This window comes from Macrobrachium nipponense, chromosome 6 (genome assembly GCF_015104395.2).
Source record: "Macrobrachium nipponense isolate FS-2020 chromosome 6, ASM1510439v2, whole genome shotgun sequence".
Taxonomy (NCBI): Eukaryota; Metazoa; Arthropoda; class Malacostraca; order Decapoda; family Palaemonidae; genus Macrobrachium; species Macrobrachium nipponense.
Window position 1 is genome coordinate 129,202,843 of NC_061108.1, and position 25,000 is coordinate 129,227,842.

Consider the following 25,000-nt stretch of genomic DNA (forward strand, 5'->3'; position numbering starts at 1 on the left):
ACATACATGCCTATTGTCAGGCGCTGAGTAAACCAGATTTTTAGTACGCTCACTTTGCTATTTATAATTAACTTTCTCAAAGTCTAGAAGTCCTTCTGTAGTGCTTGCTAATGACCAAAGGGTATGTGTTATGGACGGTTTTGGTAAACTACAAGATCTTTCATTGAGTACTGTATTTCCTGTTCTTATGTCATTTTAACCATTTGCTCATTTGGCATTTGCATATCATGTAGACGCTTCTCGTAGACCACACATGCACTAATAGATCATAGTGGTTATGCGTAACATTCATTACCCCAGTATGAATGTTACGTACTTTTGTCGACCTATGCGAATGTTATCTTTCATTAAAAACAGTTAAATATATAGAAGTGATCGGTAAAAATCAGTTCTAATTATAAACGTACTTACATACTACGTGTTTACACACACACACACACGAAGTGGATGGATATTTTGACGTGTCACCGCAGGCTACGTATTTGCTATTTAGCCGGTATTTCCGGTGCACATGTGCAGCTCAAAGTGGAATTACTTTTTATTGTGTGGGAGCCCTGGACGGGAAGCACGTCGCGATCAAGAAACCCAAAGGTGGAGGATCACTGTATTTCAATTACAAGAAGTTCCACAGCATCGTCCTCATGGCCCTCTCCGATGCAAAGTACAGGTTCCTGTTCGTCGACGTCGGTGCAGAAGGAGGTGCTGGGGATGGAGGAACCTGGCAGAAGTGCCAGGGCCATCACAAACAACCGAGCAGGACTCCCACGAGACAGAAATCTGCCCAACGACGACGAACCCATCCCCTTCCACATAATCGCCGACGATACCTTCGCTCTCAATCCGTAGATGATGAAGCCCTACTCCCACCAATCACAAGATCCCACCGAACAGATACAGCTACAGATTATCTCGCGCTTGTCGTAAGGTGGAAAACGCATTCGGCCTGCTGCAGATGAGATGGCGAGTCTTCGGGACGACGATGCAACAGGATGCACAGGTGTGCAAGAAGATAACTTTGTGCGTATGTGTCATGCACAACCTGGCACTGCAACGCTACCCATGTTCTGGCACCGACGTCGACCATGAGGACCAACACCATAACGTCGTACCAGGTACTTGGAGGCAGGAGTCGCTGAACCTCATGGAACGACTCGTGGCAAGAAGGGAACCGAACTGAACTGCGCACGTCGAGCGAAGGCCGTCAGAGATTACCTGGCCCAGTACTACTCATCGGATGTAGGCGCAGTGGAATGGCAAGAGCGAAAGGTGTTTCCTCGAGGACGACCAGCTACTGACGAGTAGAGGACCCAAAGAACTCTGTAATAAAACGTAACCCAACCAATGTTCATAATTGTAAATAAAGATCAAGATGTATTTCTCATTGTTTTATACTCCCATACTTTTGTATTGTCCTAAGAACTGATAACAATATTAATATAATAAAGAATATTGGAATGATGATTGTTACATATAAAAAATGATGTTGGAAAATAATTAACTGAAAGTAATAATAACAATTCATAATAATGAGACAAATGAGAAGCAAATGATGGACATAACAAAAATACTTATACTAAATAAACATGTAAAGCATAGAAAGTAAGAAAATGAACATGAAAAGCATAGAATATAAGAAAATGCAACTTTGAAAAGCAATAGAAAAGTAGAAAATGAACATGAAAAGATAGAAGAAAATGAACATGAAAAGCATAAGAACAGTAAAGAAATGAAACATGAAAAAGCTTAGAAAGTAAAGAATAAAATGAACATGAAAGCATAGAAAATGTAGAAAATGAACATGAAAGCTAGAAAGTTAGAAAATGACCTTGGAAAGTATAGTAAAATACAAGAAATGAACATGAAAAGCATAGAAAGTAAGAAAATGAACATGAAGAGCATAGAAAGTAAGAAAATGAACTTGAAAAGCATAGAAAGTAAGAAAATGAACTTGGAAAGTATAGTATACAAGAAAATGAACATGAAAAGCATAGAAAGTATGAAAATGAACATGAAAAGCATAGAAAGTTAGAAAATGAACATGAAAGGCATAGAAAGTAAGAAAGTGAACATGAAAAGCATAGAATGTAAGAAAATGAACATGAAAAGCATAGAAAGTAAGAAAATGTACATGAAAAGCATAGAATGTAAGAAAATGAAATTGGGACTTGGTTTATACCATAACATTTTCAACTGCAAATATCATATATTATCAACTGAGGTCAATATGTCTTTAGTCTGTTACTGATTTTTCATTGTTCTCCTGTTAATAACTATGTCCAGTCAATGTTAATTATTGTTTCATTATCATATTTGTATGTGTTTATGTTCATTTGATCTTGTTTTCAATATTATATTACTGTTCTTTACCTGGTATGTTGTTATATCATTTGATGGCCATATTTATTTCATGTTACATATCACTTTATAGTTCGTTATTTTCCGAGTTCTATTTATTTCATATTTCATATATCATATTTCATGTTAGATTTCCTGTTATATTTCTTCATGTTATTATTCTTTATGGCCATGCTTTTTCATTATTCAATTTCATTTCACCCAATCATATCATCATATATATTGTCATGACATATAAATTAAGCATCAATAAGGAAAATGTAAATGCAAGTCCGTATGTCAACATATTTATTACAAAAAGAAACATTTTGAATGTACAAAATCATTTAATATTAAGAAAATAACTAAAAAATCACTTATTAAAAAAATAACATTCTACTTATTTACAAAGTTTTCAATATTACTCCATTGATTCGGGGTCAATGTCCTGCTTTTCACCTGGGGAGATGGTCAAGTCGTAGGTGGGGGGATCCTCTGCGGCAGTAGATTTTGGTGTCGAAATACTGGCGCCAGGTGTAGGGGGCCGCAAGTCTGCCAAGAGACTGTTGACTAGCGGCGACAGCGAAGAAGTGGAAGGTCTTGGAGAGAAGTTCAGTGCTGTCGACCGTCCACTGGGGAAGAATGTCGCTACCCGTGTTGCCTGTGTCGAGTACACCTGCTGATGAGATAACTGCTGCTGTTGAGGGAGGGGATCATAGAAGAACACAGGTTGTGGTTGAGACGCGAACCACTGGTGTGATGATCCCCGGATCGGTTGCAGTGCAGAAGCTGTCAAAGTTCCTGGTTTCGTTTGCATTTCTTTATCAACTTGTGGGGGCGTCCAGTGGGAACAACCCCCACGAGCTATGGCCTCTTTCGTCGTGGCATCCTCTTCCTCGGGTCCCTCCAAACTGTGACATAGCCTGATGACTTGCTCGAAGAACGGCTTCTGGTATCGTCGAGGCACGTCTTCCAAGCATTGAGTCATATACTGGACGAGTACGGTGATGTCACGGTGCGTATTGTCCTGTGCTTGTGGCATCAGTGTGTTGATGCTTGTCATAATCTGGGTCAGTTGAGTCCGCAGTCCTTCTGTAGAATCAACTGTGTCGGCGGATAGCCGTCGGTCCTCTGGCAAGTTGGTCGGGCTGCTGACAGGCCCGACATGTCAGTGGAGGAATCGTCTGCATCGGTTCTGTGGGACGATACAGGTGAGAACTGATCGCTTGCTAATGTGGGTTCGTGGGCGATGTGACCTCCCAGGAATGCCCACATAGTCATCACCTCCTCCTCCCGTGGTGTCCTGTTGCGTGCAGCTGACCCGCTCTTGTACTCCCTCTTCTCGATCTTCCCGAAGTCGGTGCGGCGAGCCTCGAAGTACTTCCGAACTTGCTGGAAGGTGCAATTGGTGAAGTTCGCTGCCAGTTCACACCAAAGTTCCTCCTTCCTCCTCGGATTCGACCATTGCCTGTTCCGCTTGTCGTACAAAGTAGGGTGTGACTTGATGAATTCGACTATGATCTCCTTGTCCTCTGGTGTAAACGGGTAGTCTTGTATGTCCTTCTTGCTGGGGCGGTATCGTTTCTTCGGCTGCACTACAATACCACTCGGGCCTGAGGTGTCCTGGGTTTCCACAAGCGATAGGGTATGCTCAACGGGCAGCTCTTCATAGTGGTCGTGGTCAGACGTGTCGTCCTGTTGTGCAGGCTGGATGTCCTGGGTGTCCTGGGACTGCTGGGTAGGCCTCAGGGTGGTCTTGCGAAGAGGCATCTTCGTGTCGCATGGCTGGGTGAGAGTGGCCTTTTACTAAAAATTAAGACTGCGAGATAGTAGTTTCCACTGTTATTGGCAGTGGGCCTAGCCTTTTACTAAAAATTAAGACTGCAAGATAGTCGTTTCCAAAGTTAGTGGCAGTGGGACTAGCCTTTTACTAAAAATGAAGGCTGCAACATAGTAGTTTCCACAGTTATTAGCAGTGGGCCTAGCCTTTTACTAAAAATTAAGACTGCAAGATAGTCGTTTTCACAGTTATTGGCAGTGGGCCTAGCCTTTTACTAAAAATGAAGACTGCAAGATAGTCGTTTCCACAGTTAGTGGCTGTAGGCCTAGGCTTTTACTAAAAATTAAGACTGCAAGATAGTAGTTTCCACTGTTATTGGCAGTGGGCCTAGCCTTTTACTAAAAATTAAGACTACAAGGCAGCAGTTTCCACAGTTATTGATAGTGGGCCTATTGCCTTTTACTAAAAATTAATGTCATGTATGAATATCTTTTAATGATGATATTCGTTATTACTCATGTATTTACTATACTGCATATGTATACAGTACTGATGTGTCGATTGTCCTGAAACGTTCGGAGGCTACCATACATTTTAGGACAATTCAAACCATAGGCTAATATAAAGGTATCTCATAGGCCTAGGCTACTATACTTCTTGACCTATCCTTAGCTGGAGAAGGTACTTGACGTTGGAGACGGTCGAATCTTCATTGTTGTAATAAGGGTGAGGGAAAGGCTGTCTCCCGGTTTTTTTTTTAATATTTCTTCTTAACAGTAGGTGGATACATTGTAAAAGCAGCTTATTCCTAGCTGTATTCCTTCAATACCAGTTAGAACCAACACCGACTCTTACGTCAGACCCCTATACTGGTTCTTACATTGGACCCCTATACTGGTTCTTACACTGGACCCCTATACTGGTTCCCTGTAATACAAACAGTTCATTTAGGACGGCAATCTTGTGCCAAAGAGCATGCAGTCATTAGGCCTTTAGGCTATGCTACTCACGCCTAACTTTACTGTTACACATCGAAGTTAGCTTGACTTAATATGCATAACATAGTGGAATTTACTCTAGAAATGACATTTTATAAACATATGGAAGATTAATTCACATCTTAACCCACGGTTGATGATGGTACAATTGCAACAACATGCAAACTCAACATGGTGCAACTTACGTAACAGTACCATTACAATTCTTGGTAATTGGCAGTTATATCAAAGTAAAAGTATAAAGAAACCCTACCAAGTGGTATGGCAACATATACATAATAAACTACGACAAGTGCATACCTTTTACAAGGGAGAAATACGTCATTTCAAATGAATATAAGGGGAGACACATTTGTTTCCCCTCAGCGTTGCCGTACTCGTCTCGAACAGAGCAATTTGAGATTTTGAGCTTATGAAACTGCGCACTTGGTTATAGTTACGTACTTACGTACGGACACTTGATGATAGACAATCTCAACTTCGAGTGGCTAACTTAACATCTTGATAAGATGAAAACCAATTCAGTTTTCCAGTCCACCAATTTCCATGGGTACTGCCATAAATGCTAAATAAATGATTTCCATCATTACATAAAGACTGCAAGATAGTCGTTTCTACTGTTATTGGCAGTGGGCCTAGCCTTTTACTAAAAAAGTAAGACTTCAAGGCAGCAGTTTCCAGTTATTGGCGGTGGGCCTGGGCCTAGCGTTTTACGAAACAGTTAGACCGCAAGCAAGAAGCAGCTGTTCTTTCAGTCACCTTTTACGACACGCAGGATCTATGGTGGTAGCATTCTTACACCCATACCACAGAGATGAGTCAAAATGACAACATTGCTGGCTTTAAATGGCGCGAAACCACTTCGAATACATTCATGATTACCATTCTCGGCTGTCATCGACTGCGCACGAGCACCGGAAATGCCGGCTAAGTATTGAAATATATAGCCTGCCGTGACACAGTATCCACAATATATATATATATTATATATATATATATATATATATATATATATATATTATATATTGTGGATACTGTGTCACGGCAGGCTACGTATTTCACATCTGAGCCAGTCGATGACAGCCGAGAATGTTTATATATATATATATATATATATATATATATATATATATATATATATATATATATATATATTATTTATTGACCCCCTCGTCTACCCAGCCGTCATTTAAATCATTCAATTGCTAGAAGAGCAGCCTTTTTTCTCCTAATCAGCTGACTTTAGGCAGGAACCACAAAGCAAGCCAGAGATAGACATTTCCATTAGTAGCGGGGGAGAAAGTAAGCCGTTAGCTATAGGCTTAGAGTTTAGAGTAAGAAAGGCAGGTCGCAGGGTAGGATAGGCTATGATGTGGGATTTAGGAATTCTTAACATAAGACCTCTTTTCCCCCCAAATTCGCTGGTTGCGTTTTCGCATCTTTCCAGACAATGCCGGAGGCTGTAGGCGCATTCTCAGGCCATTCGAAAACACCTTGACCTGCTCTCAGTCTAAGCTAGTTGTTCCTGTAGGACAGACGTGTCCTCTCCCTGACTGGAAGTCAGCCTTTGTCCTGTCCACGCTGGTTGGGGCCCCCCTTCATACATCATGACACATGTTCAAGCCTCTAAGGATTAAAGGTACATTAAAGGTACGTCTCGAAAGTGCAAAATCCAACCAGCCCTGTTCCTCCAAGACGAATCTTGCTATTTCCATTTCAAATCTCCCTTGTATCACTTTTCTACTGAAATTCCTTTGTCATCACCGGGGCACGTGTTACCCCTGTGACCTGTTCAAGATTAAGTCTTCATTGAATATTTCATTTAAACACTAGAGTTCCTCCCCAGTGTGTGTTAAATCAAAGCAACTGCCCTTGTAGCTGAAATATAGTGCAAGAAGTCCTTATTTTATTTTGTGTCTAATGTGGGAACTTTTCCAAATCTTTGCTGAGTCACGTGTCATGTCTCCTCACTCGTAAGTGCTTCCTTAATGCAAGATACCTATGATCTATTTTGGAAACCAGCATTGAAGTAAATTTGATTTTGGCCAGCTCTCCCACATTATGAGAGATAGGAGTGGTCCACGTGCAGCCAAGTTGCCTTGCCTTATCCTAGGCCATTCAACGGCCTCTTGTAAATAAATGTAAATTAATTAGCTGGTTTTCAATGACGACCTTCTAGAGTAAAAATATTAGTTATCTAAGGTAAGTCAGAAGCCCTATATTTCCATTTTTCCCTCTAATATCCTTCATTTACGTATTGGGATCACAAGGCCGTCCCCAAAACGTAAGAATATATATATATATATATATATATATATATATATATATATATATATATATATATATAAGGACCGGTCCCAGCTATGAAGACACGTATACTAAAGTTAAAGTTGCTTGGTTTCAGTTCTCCAAGTCTATTTACCCTTGCGAGGAATAGGCGTAGTCTTTTTAGACAGCGCGAGGGCGTGCTATTTATAACTATTTGTTTTCGCAGGACACTTGATCTGGATTACTTCCTGATGGAAAACAACAGCCATGTTGTTTTGTTGTCCCACGGATTAGGCTTAAACGGCATTTATAACCTGAACACTTTATATACCTTTTGGAAATAAGTGAATCCATTTTGTGCATTCCTCGGGTGATGTTTTCGTCCTTATCAAAAATCTTTTTTATACAGCTGAAGTAGACTTATTTCTGACATGTTCACTGGATACACATTTTTTTTTTGCGCCTATCCAGTCATCAATAATTTTCTAATCTCGTAACACGAAAGAACTGCACTCTGGGACTGTGTGAGACACAGTTGCTGTATAACAGTTTAATTTTGAGACAGTAGTCAAGAATACAGAAAATTTTAGAGTGCTGTTGAGAAAGCTCTTTAAGGAAATAATGATGCTATACTACTAAATAGAAGGAAATGCAGAAAGGCTTCCCTTTTACCTGAAAATTATTAATTTGTAGATGCACTGTATTAATTTTCTGAGCCACACATCTTAGTCGGGTGTAATATCTAATATATGTTAGATTTTATGTACAATATAGTTGAAGAGTCTATGTAATATATAGATGACTGATGATGCACTATGTAAGTTTTTCTACTTTTATTTTTCAGGCGGAATTCCTGTGTTGTTCTCTGCAGATTAAGGTAAATGTTTTAATCTAGTTTTACTTCCTTTGCTTCACGTGAAGTTTTATTTTATTTCCATTATAACATTGTCAATCGCAATATATTTTTTAGCCATTAGCCTTGTATTTGCTGAGATATCACGGATTAAATGTAAATCCCAATTCGTTGTATTTAAAGAAGCCTACTCATTGACTTTCCCAGTGACAGATTGGAGGCTCCCACGCTCATGAAAATCCTGGATTACACCGATTAATTAGCTTCTTCGTCGGTAGAACTCTCTCTGACCGACTCCTTTCCCAGTAGTAGTAGTAGTAGTATTCAGGAAACGCTGGCTCCATAGCTGCTGTTACTTACCGGTGAAGCGCCTCAGTTGCGTGATGGGTATGGTCTTGGCCTGCCACCTCGGTGGCCGCGAGTTCGATTCTCGGGCATTCCATTGAGGGGTGAGAGATGTGTATTTCTGGTGATAGAAGTTCACTCTCGAATTGGTTCGGAACCACGTAAAGCCGTTGGTCCCGTTGCTGAATAACCATTTGGTTCCATGCAACGTTAAAACACCGTACAAACAAACAAACACAAACAAAAATATGTATATATGCTTGCATGAATGTTGGTTGTAAAATGTTCCTGAGATATTCGTCAGTTAACACACACACACACACACACACACACACACACACATATATATATATATATATATATATATATATATATATATATATATATATATATATATATATATAATTTTGCGTATTCATGTTCAATATATATATACTGTACTTATGCACAAATTTATGCACGTAAGAACTATGAAAAACATGTTCATCTGGTCAAGTTTATATTATATAATATAATATATATCTTGCAATGGCTGTAGTTTTTATCTGGTTTCATTTGCTTTTAGTTTGAAGATGTCTAGTTTTCAGCAGACTTCCACACTTCCACCCTAAATATGTGTGTGTGTGTGTGTGTGTGTGCCTGAGAGAGAGAGAGAGAGAGAGAGAGAGAGAGAGATGCAGTACCGAAGGTGAGCAAGATTTCCCCAAAGACTCTGTTCTGCTGATGGAGGAGTATTCTCCGAGACACTTCATGGAATACCAACATAATGGTCCCCCCACCTTGTGTTGGATGTGTGTGTGTTTGTGTGTGTTTTCGTAGGAGTGTATGCTCCTTTTACTTGAGTAAAATAGTTTACAAGGTTTCACGTATTTTTTATATTTTAATGTCCTTTTTTGTAATATCTGAAGAGTTAGTTGTAACTTTCGTATTTTCGTGTCCTTTTTTTTTATAATCTCTGAAGAGTTAGTTGTAACTTTCGTATTTTCGTTTTGTTTACACAAATGGTAAATTTGCATTCTTTCTACTTTAGCAGCTAAAAATAACGAGATGGTAGTTTGGACTTCCTCTTATAACTGTGATGGTAATGATAATGGTAGTGCTGTTGGTTCTATGCCATTGAGGTAATGTCCATTTAACCTACTGCAGTTTTGAAATAATCCCTTACATCCGCTAGAGTTGTTGAAAAATCTAGACTTAATTATGCTCTGACGTCTAGAATTCAAGAAAAGGTATCTTGCTTTAAGAAATTAATGAGGAGAGAATTCGACAAGAATATTGCAAATGTCAAAAAGAGGGCTGAGGCCAAGGTTATTAAGAATGTTGGACTCAAATAAATTTTTCAGACCGACAGCATCATCAAGAAAAAAATTATTGTTGAAAGTACCGTAAATCGTCGCTTTTTTTTTTTTTTTTTTTTTTATCCAATATTTAACTTATTTGTTTAAGTGAATCATTGGTAACCACCTCAAGCTATATTTTCAAAAATATTCTATGGTATACCATAGTAGCCTGTTTCTCCCGTTCTTTTTTTTTTCTTTTTTTTTTCTTTTTTTAGCTTTGTATTGTAAGAGTAAGGGTTCTTATTTGAATAAAGAAAACGTCCCAGCTTTACCTCTGTTAACCATTATTCGTACTTTGCTTATTTTGTTGTAAAAGATAATTTTTCCCCGTTGATTTGTCATCGGTATAAAATTCTTGAAATTTGTACTGAATTAAGCTCATTCAACCCAAAATTATTGGCATCCATTCTTTAAGAATCAAGGGCAAGTTTCAGGTTTTGAGTAGAGTTTCGAATCTCTGTAAGCTGTTTTGTATTGAATTGTTATTTGATGCTGTGAAATTCTTATTATGTTTTGGTAAACACAGCACCTCAATTGATGCTATGAAATTCTTATTATGTTTTGATAAATATATCACCTCATTTGACGCTGTAAAATTCTTATTATGTTTTTATAAATATATCACCTCATTTGATACTGTGAAATTCTTGTTTTGATAAATATATCACCTCATTTGATGGAGTGAAGTCCTCATTCTGTTTTGATAGATGTAGCACATCATTTGGTGTTGTGAAGTCCTCATTCTGTTTTGATAGATGTAGCACATCATTTGGTGCTGTGAAGTCCTCATTCTGTTTTGATAGATGTAGCACATCATTTGGTGTTGTGATGTCCTCACTCTGTTTTGATAGATGTAGCACATCATTTGGTGTTGTGATGTCCTCATTCTGTTTTGATAGATGTAGCACATCATTTGGTGTTGTGATGTCCTCATTCTGTTTTGACAAATATAGGCCGCTTGGCCCTTTTATTGAGTCAGGGCTCCATATTCTTGGACTTAATGGACTTACGATCCTATTCGGGGGTGGTAAGTCTTTTCGACCAAGTTCCACTACTTGTACAGTTCCCGTATTTCTCCCTTTTGCGCAGTTACCTTCTTCCTCAAAGCTGTGGAATTTTCTTCCTTCTCCTGCTTTCCTTGGATCCTGTAACTAGAGCCGGGTCCACCATCTCCTCTCTCTCTCTCTCTCTCTCTCTCTCTCTCTCTCTCTCTCTCTCTCTCTCTCTCCTCCGTTCTTCCTTCTAGATTTTCTCAAGGTATCAGGGTGTGTATTTCTCTCTCTCTCTCTCTCTCTCTCTCTCTCTCTCTCTCTCTCTCTCTTCGGTCTTTCTTCGTTCGTGTTCCTCCTAGATTTTGTCAAGGTGTATTGGGTGTATTGTCAATTGGTCACGTACAATTCAAATATATGTAACGTTTTGAAATAACTTTATTTTAAATTAAATAATGATTTTAAAAGCTGAGGTAAACGGAAATATTAATCCGACAGTAATCACTTCTCACATATCTGTGGCGATATGCAAATAGTAATTCTACCTAGGAACAAGAATCAAGGAAGTGGAATGATAGATAATACAATCTCTGAGGCATGCATTAAACTAAATATGAGGTCATCATGAGGTCAAGGCAAAACAGACCGATTTTGTTTTTCGTATGTTCATGAGGCATATGTCCTTTATGTAAGAAACGATCTTTTAAGGTAATGAACGTTGAGCGTATGTTGATGAAGAATATCCTTTATGTAGGAGATGAAGATCTTTTCAAGTTAATGAACATTGAGTGTAGGAGAAAATTGTGCTTATTTAAGAGTTACAGCAACGTACACCTCAGTGCAGTTTTATTTCCAAGGATTGTCGGGTAGTTTTCAGTTTTGTCTCGTACGTTTAAAAAAAAAAACAAAAAACAACGCCATTGCAGAACATTTGAGTTTTAGATATCTTTGTTAGAATTTATATCCAGCCACCGAATGTAATTGAAGCGGAAAATACACGCAAGGAAAAGTTATCACCCTCCTATAAATTAGACCTGTAATAGTTTTAATTATCTGGAGTTTGGTCATTTGTTATCCTTCTTTTTGTGATTCATTTTTTTAATTTCTTTTTTATTTCTCCCTTCCCCTCTCCCCTTCGTTTATTATGATAGAATGGTAGGGGGTGTCGAGATTTTTTTTTTCTTTTTCTTTTTTAACCCCTAAATGGAGGGCCACCGGTAAGGCATGAAGGTAAACCGTCTGGATTCAGTGCTGGTGTGTTATGAAAATGAATGCAGTGGAGGTAGTTTGGTAAATAACAATGCAGGGAATGAATAACGGTGTTTGTTTGCTTTTTGTTTATAGTTGTGTATGTATGTGTGTCTGTATGTATGTATGAATGGATTGGATGTATAAACGAGGAGGAAGAGAGAGAGAGAGAGAGAGAGAGAGAGTTGACTAGACCTTGAGAGTTTATCACACCAACTCGACGTTAACGAACAGATTTTCGTTTACTCAGGGAGTAAGCCTAACAAACTACTTTGTTGTTGTTGTTGTTGATGTTGTTGTTGTTGTTGTTGTTTTGGGGCTAGGAAAGGGTCTAAGGAAGAGCCTAAAAAAGGTCTGAAAAAGGTGTTTTGCTCTGAGTTAAAGGTACAGGAATTTTAGGATATGATATTTATGATGTATTTATTAGAATGAAAATGTAAAAAGTAAATAATGTGCTTGTTAAATGGTGCAGAAAAATTATTTCTAATGATATATAGCTTATTTATTTTTAATTTTCGTTGGTGAAACAAGGGTCTATTTGACCGTAGATTTTAGCATGTTTCAATTTACGTTAGGTTAGCAAGATAATGTTTACAACTTATGCGTGAGGGGAAGATCGTGCATTCTTCCCGAGGAAGCTGGATATCGGATCACGGCCAGTTTTTCTACTTCTTCGTCTTCTTCTTTTAGTACAAAGAACGAACGTGATTCCTGACAAATCATGCATGCGTCCCGATATCGGATCATGGCTAGTTTTTCTTCTTCTTCTTCTTCTTCTTCTTCTTCTTCTAGTACGAAGTACGAACGTGATAACTGAAAAAAATGATTATCCAAATATGAAAACCTAGAACACACCAGTGAAGTCGTTGCTTGATATCAGGTTAAACGGTTTCTCTCGTCTCTTGATGAAACTGTCAAGCAATCGTGTCTTCATGAGCAGCTGAAGCAAAGAAGCACATGAAACAAATAGGGGAAAATAACCAACCCAAGGATTATTCTTCCATTTAATCTCGTAAATCAGATCTTATCTCTTCCTGGACGAGAATCCAGATACAGGATTCTTATCAGAGCGAGTTGACTTGTTGGGTTTTTACGATTGGTTTTGTTCTATGTTCAGCAAGAATTTTGGAGGGCAACAGCCGAATTAATGTCCTAGGTATAGCCTAATTAAGTGTCTCAGACATAGCCTAATTAAATGTCTCAGACATAGCCTAATTAAATGTTAATAATTGTCACAGGTAAAGCCTCATTACTCTTATGTAATATTTACAAAAGTCATATAATTTTTGTGTGCTTCTGTATGAGAGAGAGAGGAAGAGAGAGAGAGAGAGAGAGAGAGAGAGGAAACATTAATATTCTCTAGAAGGCGAGAGGCGGCTGTGGTTTTCCTTAAACATATTTATTTATATTCTGAGCGTTAATGAGCGGCGCCTTACTTTTTTTATTTCTCTCTCTCTTTTAAAAGCACGGGGAAAGGAGGTTTAAGTGGGATAATTAAAGAGAGAGGAAAAAGAAGTCCCGAGAACCGGGAACAGAAATTCTCTAATTTAAAAGAAATGTCGATCTGGTGGTAGATTTTTTTTTTTTATTATTATTTTACTCCCATATCCTGTTCCCCAATTTCGACTAAACGTGTTTTCGGAGTGAATTTTTCCTCTAGGCCAGTCCCTTACGACGCTCCTGATTGGCTATTGATAAGCCAATCACAGGGCTGCAAACTCTCAGTCTCTCTCGAGAGAATTCACATAGGCAGGATGTATGATCCACCTCTCCTTAGGGATACTTTTGAAAGACGTATATCCCTCTGGAGAGGTGGAACATAGCACCTACCCATGTGAACTCTCTCGAGAGACTGAGAGTTTCCAAGCCTTGTGAGTGGCTTATTAACAGCCAATCAGGAGCGTCGTAATGGACTGGCCTAGACATCAAATGCACGGTTAATGTGAATCTACTACAGGAAGGAAGCATATTGGGTATACTTCAGTTCATTTGCAAACGCGTATTTATATAAATCTGTCTTTTTCGAGAGTTCACATGCAATATTCGTTTTTTCGGTTATATACTGTTTGTTAGTATATACAGAGAGTTACTGTTTGTGATTATTTACGCCAATTTAATGGTAGTGAGTATTTACACAGAATTACTGTTTTGTAAGTATATACAGTATTACTGTTTGTGATTATTCTCACAAATTTAGTTTGTGAGTACACAGATGTAGTGTCCGTATCTACACGGATTTAGTGTGTGACTGTTTACAAAGATTTACGTTTTGTGAGTTTTAAGACAGATTTAAATGTTTGTGAGTATTTACGCAGATTTACTGTTTGTGAGCATTGAAACGGTTAACGACGCTGGTTATTTTTGGTATGATAGTTTTCGGGGGTTAATGTCTTTTGCAAATACTACATTTTTTATTATTATTTGGAGAAAGCTTTCTCTATCATTGATATTATCGGCTTAGCTTTAATTATAATTTCTGTCCGGAGGACATTTAGGTATGCTGTTATTATTATTATTATTATTATTATTTATATTTATATATATATTTTTTTTGCTCTATCACAGTCCTCCAATTCGACTGGTGGTATTTATAGTGTGGGGTTCCGAGTTGCATCCTGCCTCCTTAGGAGTCCATCACTTTTCTTACTATGTGCGCCGTTTCTAGGATCACATTCTTCTGCATGAGTCCTGGAGCTACTTCAGCGTCTAGTTTGTCTAGATTTCTTTTCAGGGATCTTGGGATCGTGCCTAGTGCTCCTATGATTATGGGTACGATTTCCACTGGCATATCCCATATCCTTCTTATTTCTATTTTCAGATCTTGATACTTATCCATTTTTTCCCCCTTTCTCTTCAACTATGGTGTCCCATGGTATTGCGACATCAATGAGTGATACTTTCTTCTTGACTTTGTCAATCAACGTCACGTCTGGTCTATTTGCACGTATCACCCTATCCGTTCTGATACCATAGTCCCAGAGGATCTTTGCGTGATCGTTTTCTATCACTCCCTCAGGTTGGTGCTCGTACCACTTATTACTGCAAGGTAGCTGATGTTTCTTGCACAGGCTCCAGTGGAGGGCTTTTGCTACTGAATCATGCTTCTTTTTGTACTGGTTCTGTACAAGTGTTGGGCATTCGCTTGCTATGTGGTTTATGGTTTCATTTTTCGTATTGCACTTCCTACATATGGGAGAGATGTTATTTCCGTCTATCGTTCTTTGAACATATCTGGTTCTTAGGGCCTGATCTTGTGCCGCTGTTATCATTGCTTCAGTTTCCTTCTTTAGCTCTCCCCTCTGTAGCCATTGCCATGTGTCATCGCTGGCTAGTTCTTTAGTCTGTCTCATGTATTGTCCGTGCATTGGTTTGTTGTGCCAGTCCTCTGTTCTGTCTGTCCTTCTCCTGTCTCTGTATATTTCTGGGTCTTCGTCTACTTTTGTTAGTCCTTCTTCCCATGCACTCTTTAGCCACTCGTCTTCACTGGTTTTCAGATATTGCCCCTTTGCTCTGTTATTATTATTATTATTATTATTATTATTATTATTATATTTATTATTATTATTCAGAAGATGAAACCTATTCATAGGGAACCAGCCCACAGGGGTCATTTGACTTGATATTCAAGCTTCCAAAGAATACGATGTTCATTAGGAATAAATAAGAAGAGGTAAAGGGAAATACAAGAAAAAAAAGATAAGACTTATCAAAAACGAAAAAGAAATAAATTAATAAATTAACAAATAGATGAAAAAGGTAATAAAATGCAATGAGAATGGTATTAGCGTAATAATGCATTGCGCCTTCCGATTGAAAAAAAAGTGAATAGTGGTGAATAAAATCCCCTGAATGTGTTAAAGAAAATATATGAACAAATTAATCCATTCAGACTCCTTGATTTGATTTCATTCATAAGCTAAATGGGAATCTTTCCCAAACTCATCTCGTCAGAATTCTCATCTTCTGTTTGGGTCTGTTTACACACACACACACACACACACATTTTCCTTAGGGGGTTAGTACCGTCAGTACACCTCATGTGTATTGCAGGCATTACCTGTGGATTTTTTTTTATCATAGCCCCACCCACTATTTAGCCTTTTACTTTACCTCCGTTCCCGTTTCCTTCCTTCTGAGAACCTTGTACTTAATCTCCTTTATTTCCTTCGTCACTGTCAAGCTGTCCAACCGCTCCAACTCCCCGTCTTCGCTAATCGTTCGCGCAGAATGGACGGCCCAAAATGCTCCCGTGCTTGGCGTTGACAGCCTAAATTTCGTTAAATCAGTCAGGAGTTTCTCATGTCAAATGTTTTCATTTTTAACCCATTTTTAACCCAGATAAACATTCACAGTAGATAACGAGGAATAGGTTGCAAAGTATTTGAACTACCTGGCATAAAAACAAAAAACTTTTTACTGCATATAATTTCCTGCCTTCGGCTTTCAGTAAGAATCTTGGATTTGAGCCGACGGGCTGTTTAGAGATTAATAACACCCGACGCTATTCTGACGTTTTGACGCCGGAACTGAGGGTCCCACCACCATCACCACCACCACCACACCACCACCACCACCTCCTCCTCCTCCTCCTCCTCCTCCTCCTCCTCCTCCTCCTCCTCCTCAGCCCCTCCTCAGGGGTGGGCCCCGAGGTGATTCCCCGAAAAACGGGACACGTATATATAGCGGTGAGGTACTTAGCGTTCTTATTACAACAATCCTTATGATTTTTAAACGCCTCTCTCTCGCTCATGAATTAAATTGGTTATTGATTAATAGCAATTAATTAACCGGAAGAAAAAATAGCTTCCTCATATCTGTTTTGGAGGAAATAAAATGGAAAAGTTCAAATAACTCTTAATTAGTTCACTTACCTTCCATAATGTATCGCCGAGTACATTATCAATATTTTAAATGAATTCGTGGCGAGCTTGTCATTTAATCACATTTCATTAATCATGGTATAAACTGAGTTATGAGTTTAGTGTAACAATTTATTCCCCCCTCCCCCCCCCTCCCCCCCCCGCCCCCTTTTTTTTAGAGCGCTTTTGACAGGGAGTAGTATATCATTTCGGTATTCCTGGTATAAAAAATAAAGTCGAAAGTTGATTTTAATGAACTTCAATTAACTGATGCAGAATTAATTAATGCAAAAAAATTAAATTTCTAATTGGAATCAATAAATGCTCAACCTAACGTTGTGATGCTTCTGGTAATTCCGTGTGATGATTATTATATCAACAGTCTCATTTGAAATTCCAAGCTTTTGGGAATTGGGTTTGCGAGCGCTAATCGTCCGCAGTTGGCGCTGTTTTAACTGATGGGGAATGTTGAACAGTATATATATATATATATATATATATATATATATATATATATATATATATATATATATATCACACATATCCACAGGTGAAAAATAAGAGACAGGGTGTAGGTCCTGACCGGTTTCGGCTTTATTTTCAAGCCATTGACAAAGGACTGATACATAGTATTAGAATTCGCAAGTATATATACTACAGAGACAGTACTGACGAACACACACACAACCGTTTGAGACTGCAGATCCACCCACAGGCAGGTGTCAAGGTAGGAGTGGCTTTCCAAAATTATTTGGCTAAAATTTACAATAAATTCTCAAGGGATACTACCTTGACACCTGCCTGTGGGTGGATCTGCAGTCTCAAACGGTTGTGTGTATGTTCGTCAGTACTGTCTCTGTATATATATGTAATGCTATGTACCAGTCCTTTGTCAATGGCTTGAAAATAAAGCCGAAACCGGTCAGGACCTACACCCTGTCTCTTATTTTTCACCTGTGGATATGTGTGATTAACGAATCACGTGCTAAAGTGATTATAATCATATATATATATATATATATATATATATATATATATATATATATATATGAAATTGTAATAGCCACAATGCCCGCTTAACTTCTCATGGTCAGGTAGACAAGGTGACCTCGTTCGTGATTATAGTGCCGCGGGCTTGTTTCCCGCTACCGGACATCATGATTTCTTAAAAATACCCTTGAAGATGGATCTCAAGGCTTTGCAGTGACAAACGTATTCAAAAGAGAGCGAAGAATTCAAGAAGTTAAGAGGGCATTGTGGCTATTACAATTTTATATGTATCTGGTAAAAATGACCAGTAGATTCTACATATATTTATTTATATTTAGAAGTAATAAAAGTCCACAGTTATGTAAGCTGTGTATTAAAAGATATTATAAGACGGGAGCTTTCGTCTGCTTGAACAGCAGGCCTCATCAGCCGTACTTTGATTGCACAAGCACATCCATCTTGAGTAAGCGCTTTTTATTATTATTGTTAGCTCAGTAGATGAAACATATTCACATTGAATTTATGAATACCACTGTATGTCGTGTTTACCAGATAATTGCAGAAGTTCTAAGTTGCCTGTTATACTTACTACTTAACTTTAATTTGCTCTGAAGATCGCTGATTGTATGTGTAGTGGATTAAGGTAATTGGTACCTTGAGGGTTCCTCTCTCTCTCTCTCTCTCTCTCTCTCTCTCTCTCTCATGTGAAACAGTTTAGGGTTGACAACTAAGGACAAAAAAAAAAAAGTTTTCATATACTGTTTATGTATTTAAAAAACCAGAATAGCGATATAATTGTGTTTACCTTTTACACAGAATTTACTATTAGGAAAAAACAACGATTTGTGATTTGCTGATACTATGTACGATTTGGAATAATAATTCTCTCTCTCTCTCTCTCTCTCTCTCTCTCTCTCTCACAGTGCCATAGTAGCATATCCTCTTTAAGTCTTATTTTTTATTCTTATTTTCCTTTTAAAGCTGGAGAGCGATTCCGCTCGGCTGCTTCAAGTTTCTTTGTACTCGCACAAAGCACTTAGACGCTCAAGCACTGAGCAGGACCCGAAGAAGTGACGCAGTCCGGCCCACATGCACACGGCTCTCTGGCCGTAAATGTCACGTGGGTGAGGAGTGGTGTCCTGCGTGGGATGAGAGCCGCCTCCTGCGCCCGTCCCTGAAGGAGGATCCTCCTCAAGAGGAGGACCGGGGGGGCTTCCAGTCGGGGTGCCAAGCGTGGTCCCGGAAAGGCTGGTGTTTGATGGCCGCGGTCTGCCAGACCTGGTTTTAGCCCTCAGTGGCCGCGGCTTACGAGAACTTTGGGAACCTGTGGAATTGCGCGGCGACGTCCTTCGTTGCTGCAGCAGCGCTGCTGGAAAGCTCTTCTTCTTTCTGGAATTGCCCCTGGAATTACCGATGGCTCTTCTAGTCGGGGTCTCGTCTTCTGGGGAGGCTGGGTCAGCAAAGCCGCTTACTTCGAGATCGTACCCCTCTTCTGTTTTCGTCCTGGAAACTGTTTGGCGAGAATGTTGAGGTCTGGAATGTGCACTGGATTCCAAGCTTCTCCTTCTCCTCCTCCTCTTCTTGTTCGTCCCTCTTTTCATCTGACCTCGCCGAGGAGAGTGACTGGATTTCTGGATGCCCAACCTTCGCAGGAGAGATGTTTGTGACGCTGTAGGTCTAGTTGATGCCATGAACATTCCCCCATCGGATTCAAATACTGGAAGAATAGAATATATATTAGCACCCTTCTTTATCTGTAATGGTTTACATTGAATGATATGGTAAAGGGGGCCTTATCATTTCTAGGCATTTGGTATTATTTAACTGTAAAAAGTTGAACTCCTAGAATAGGTATCAATGGTATGTGTGTATGTAAGCGTGTTTTTACAGGCTGCAGATATTTTCTTGTTTCTGGGCTACACTATTATCTTGCTTAAAACAACCAAATACTTAACATAGATATTGATTGCAAGGAACTGTAGACATTTTGGGTTATAAAAATAAGCTTTATGGAACAAATTTAAACGAACTTATGGCCAAATGAAACGTTAACTTTACAGTAAAACCTGTAATAATAATAATAATAATAATAATAATAATAATAATAATAATAATAATAATATAATTATAACAATAATGATGATAATAATAATAATAATAATAATAAAATAATAATAAAATAATAATAATAATAATAATATAATATTTAAAACATATCCACAATTATATATAAAAATATATTTCTATGTAAAAATATAAAACAAAGATTTTCGAACACTGTTCAGGTATTCGAAAGTCTTTGTTTTATATTTTTTACATAGAAATATATTTTTATATGTAATTGTGGATATTTTTTAAACAATTTGTTTTCACGGAACTGTGAATTTCTTAATAATAATAATAATAATAATAATAATAATAATAATAATAATAATAATAATAATAATAATAATAATAATAAAATAATAATATAGAACACTTTGTTGTAAGGTACGAGCATCTTTGTTAGAATTACGGAGCTGTCATAGAGAGAGAGAGAGAGAGAGAGAGAGAGAGAGAGAGAGAGAGAGAGAGAGAGAGAACCTCATATATCAGTCGTACGTTTATAAAAATTTTGACTGCAGCTTACGATAGATACTTTTCGTGAATCTTAAAAACAACTAATGTATTATTTCAGTGATGTCGAGAGACTTAGTAAGTGAATGAAATTGAGGTTTAGTGTAATATAAAAGGTTACTTATTAAATTATAGATGTACGCTAATTTTGATTTTTATTGCACATATGATAAATACTTTTCATGAATATTTAAAAGAAAAAAGATCATAATTTCAGAGGCGTAGAGAGTCTTAGTAAGTGAAAGAAATAGGAGGTTAATGTTATATGAAATTCTTCGTAATGAATTCCTGTTATCCCACCTTCTCTTCTTGACCCAATGTCATGCAGTGACCTTTCTTCGTTCCTCTGGATGATCGGAACCTCCTGGGGCTGATGCGTCGGCGTCAGGAACCAGAAGGGGGTAGACATGGGCATAGGTATGCCGTCTACCCATCGCCAGGAGTCTACGTCGTCTCTCAGGCCTCCTACCCAGAAGGACTTGCTGGCCAGTCCTGAGAGAGAAAAAGACACGAATTAAGTTTTTTGGAGGAAAAAGTATTTTTTTTTTAGGGGAACGCACAGAGACATTAATAATACACTGGATGCTGAGTTCCAGTAAGTGTAGTAAATAAATTGGTAAATAACGGAAGAAATAGTTTTTTTTTTAGAAAGGGAAAAAATAGTTTTTTTTATTAGTAAGGGGAACACACACGAAAATTTGTAAAGCAGTGTGCGCTCTATTTATTCATTTTTCTTAAATCAGTTTTTTCTGTCAGTGTTCTTTAAATGTAGGTCATTAGACTTAAAAAAAAAAAAAAAAAAGTTTTGCTCTAATATCTTGTAAGATCGAAAGGGGGAGAATTATGTTGGCAGTTTGTCCAGGAAGATTGGTTATAAGAGTTTTTGTTATGCAAGACTCTGAAGAACAAATCTTGTTCTTGAGAGCCAATTTCAAGTTCAGTGACGTTAGCAAGGTTCTCGAGTTATGAAACATTTATTTATTTATATTTATTTTTTTTTTTTTTTACAATTCCCAGTGGTTTTCATTATGAAAGTTCTGTTCCACGCTTACGCCATCCCCCCTTCTTTCATCTTGGACCAGAATCTCGGCCCCCCCCCCCCCCTTTGTTTCCCCAGCTATTATAAAGAAATTCAAGGATGATCTTCAGCCTCTCATATGGTGATAATTTCATGGTAAAATTATGGGAAGGACGGTCAGTGTAAGACTGCCATCTGAAAAGAAAACTATTTTGCTGACATTGTCTGTACGTCCGCACTCCTTTTTTTTTTTTTTTTTTTTTTTTCAGTCAGGCTTCAGATCTTGAGAACTACCGTGGCTGGAAGGCTGCAAATTGGCACGTCGATCATTTGCCCTCTAATCATCAAACATACAAATTTGCAGCCCTCTATCCTCAGTAGTTTTTATTTTATTTAAGGGTAAAGTTAACCATAATCGTGCGTCTGGCAACCATAAACCAGGCCACCACCGGGCCGTGGTTAAAGTTGCATTGGCAGCGGGTCATACAGCTATACCGAGACCACCGAAAGGTAGTGTATATTTGGAGGAGTTGATTATACGCTGTACAGAAAACTCGATTGCTTTTTTTTTTTTTTTTTTTTTTTTGTGGGGGGGAGGGGGGGTGGCGCCGCCGATTACTCGTATTCTCTTCATATTTTTTTACTCTTTCTTTTTTCATTTAAATTCTCTGCTTAGTTTTGTTTCCTATAGTTGAATGAGAGCACCTCTCTCTCTCTCTCTCTCTCTCTCTCTCTCTCTCTCTTCTCTCTCTCTCTCTCTCTCTTCTTTAGTGCCAGAGTTGGATGTAGATGTATATAATAATTGTAGAGGAAATTTAGTTTTTAGAGCAATAAACTTTTCTCCCTTTTTTCAAATTTATTCACACATTTTATATATATTCTATATAAAATATATTTATATGTAATTAATTATATATGTGTTAAAGTGTGTGTATGGCATATTCGACAGTTTCTTGCTATACTTCCTTTATCGTAGTTTTTTTTTTTATTACAGAGCTGTTTAATAACTTTTATTTTGTGCTAAAAGAATGTGTGCACATCGTGGATAATGGCAAGAATAATAATTTACATTCTTGTAGTACCAGCTTTCGTTTTCATTTATTAATTAATCCTTTTTACTTCAATAATTTTTTTTTTCCTGTTATTTAATTAGTTTCTTGAATTTCTTGAAAAAGGGTTTTTTTTAAAAGGTGGAATTATTCCTCTTTTTTTTCTTCTTCGTATTTTTCCCCTTCTCCCTCTTTCGGTACTCTCCTAATTTCTTTCATGTTTTCTGATGATTATTTCCTTTGCATCACATTTACACTGAATCTTTTTCTCCTTCCCTTAATACCTCTCTTTTATAGTTATTAATTGTTTCTTCCTCTTCTGCTTGCACTTCTTCTCTTCTCACTTATTCATAGTTTCCATTAGCTGCCTTTCTTATCCCTTTTATTTCTTTCTCTCGTTTCTTGTATTGACCGTCTCTTCTTGTAAGTAGTTTCTTTCGCTGTCGATTTTGGCTTGTTCGTTTATTTAATCCATTTTTTTACTCTTATTTTTATTTTCTTCGTGTCTTTAATTCCTTTCTTCTTCTTTTACACTTATATTCACATTTTCGTTTTTGCGTGTTACGTTTATAGTTATTGTCTTTATTTTTTAGTTGGTTTGCCACGTCGTGATACAGTACCTTTTATAATTTAAAAGTATAACGGCTTTTTCAATACCTAAATGCGGAGTCTCTCTCTCTCTCTCTCTCTCTCTCTCTCTCAGCCCAAACATATATATCACGCAAAGTTCAACAATCTCGCGGTATGTCTCTCAACATATTCTCTGGCTCATTATATGTCACTTAAAATCTCTCTCTCTCTGCCAAAGCGTATACATAAAGTAGAGTTTAACAATCCCTCTCTCTCAGCATATTCTTTAGTTCTCTCTCTCTCTCTCTCTCTCTCTCTGCCAAAGCGTATACATAAAGTAGAGTTCAACAATCCCTCTCTGCTCAGTCTCTAGTTCTATATTCTTTTAGTTCCTCTCTCTCTCTCTCTCTCTCTCTCTCTCTCTCTCTCTCTCTCTCTCTCTCTCTCAGCAAAAACATATATCAAGCAGAGCTCTACAAACTCTCTCTCTCTCTCAACATATTCTCTGGTTCATTATATGTCACTTAAAATCTCTCTCTCTCTCTCTCTCTCTTAGAGAAAAAATATATGACGCAGAACTCTCCCTATAAGCTGAGCAGTAACGAGCGAATGGGTAGGAGGAGGAGGAGGAGGAGGACTCCTCTCCCAATTCCTCTTTCGCCACAGTTCCCAGTCCCCGCCATTGGATTGGGGTCCTTTTTAATTCAGTACTCGTGAATATTAATGGGTTAATATCCAATCTCATTATGGTATCCAGCGGACCTATAAAAAAGCAATTCGTTCAGGAAATGATTTTATTGAGATAATCCCCATATGTATGTCCATCTTCATAATGCCCAATTTTCTTTCGCGTCATGATGATGGAGAGAAGAGAAGACAAGAGAAGGGAGAGAGAGAGAGAGAGGGAGAGATATTTTAAATGACAGATAATGAATCAGAAACTATTATATATATGTTTTGGCTGAGAGAGAGAGAGAGAGTTTGTAGAGCTCTGTTTTACATATATGTTTTAGCTGAGAGAGAGAGAAAGATAGGGAGAGAACTGTGCTTTATATATTTTTTCTCAGAGAGAGAGAAAGAGAGAGAGAGAGAGGGAGACAGACAGACAGACAGAGATTTTTGGAGACATATAATGAATTAGAAACTATGTTGAGAGAGAGAGAGAGAGAGAGAGAGAGAGAGTTTGTAGAGCTCTGCTTTACATATATGTTTTGGCTGAGAGAGAGAGAAAGAGAGGGAGAGAACTGGGCTTTATATATTTTTTCTCAGAGAGAGAAAGAGAGAGAGACAGACAGACAAACAGACAGAGATTTTTGGAGACATATAATGAATTAGAAACTATGTTGAGAGAGAGAGAGAGAGAGAGAGAGAGAGAGATTATCATCTCATACGTGATCTTACAGAGTCACTTTCCTGTGTTCGGTATTTGCTTGAAGTAACTTGGCCAACGCTCGTTCTTAGTGTCAAGCTGGATCTAGAAATTGATGTTTGTTTGTCTTTTGTTTAAACTTATCATCTGAAATTGTCATTTTTTAACATTATAGGAACATACGGACTGACTGGGCTCCCAGTTGCTAGGTCCTTGGTTTTATCCCAGCTGGGCTCCCAGTTGCTAGGTCCTTGGTTTTATCCCAGCTTGCTCCCCACCAGTTGACCCAGCTGTGATAGGGCATGTTATACCTCTCTTGCCCCACCCTCTTTAAAAATGAGTAAGGCGTTTGATATATAGTAGTATAAATATAT

General features: G+C 38.0%; 1 protein-coding gene and 1 long non-coding RNA gene across 2 annotated transcripts in view; one reads left to right on the forward strand and one right to left on the reverse strand.

Moving 5' to 3' along the window:
• Positions 1-25,000, forward strand: part of LOC135216185 (uncharacterized) — a 273,740-nt gene that overhangs the window by 60,445 nt on the left and 188,295 nt on the right. The window contains exon 2 of the long non-coding RNA XR_010314825.1: positions 8,225-8,257. This is a non-coding gene — a long non-coding RNA (uncharacterized LOC135216185). The remainder of the gene's footprint in view (positions 1-8,224; positions 8,258-25,000) is intronic.
• Positions 18,753-25,000, reverse strand: part of LOC135216183 (uncharacterized) — a 23,781-nt gene continuing 17,533 nt past the window's right edge. Inside the window, exons 2-3 of the mRNA XM_064251316.1 lie at positions 20,921-21,112; positions 18,753-19,721 (exon numbers count right to left, since the gene is read on the reverse strand). Coding sequence (XP_064107386.1) covers positions 19,012-19,721; positions 20,921-21,112 — 902 coding nt within the window. The 3' untranslated portion in view covers positions 18,753-19,011. The remainder of the gene's footprint in view (positions 19,722-20,920; positions 21,113-25,000) is intronic.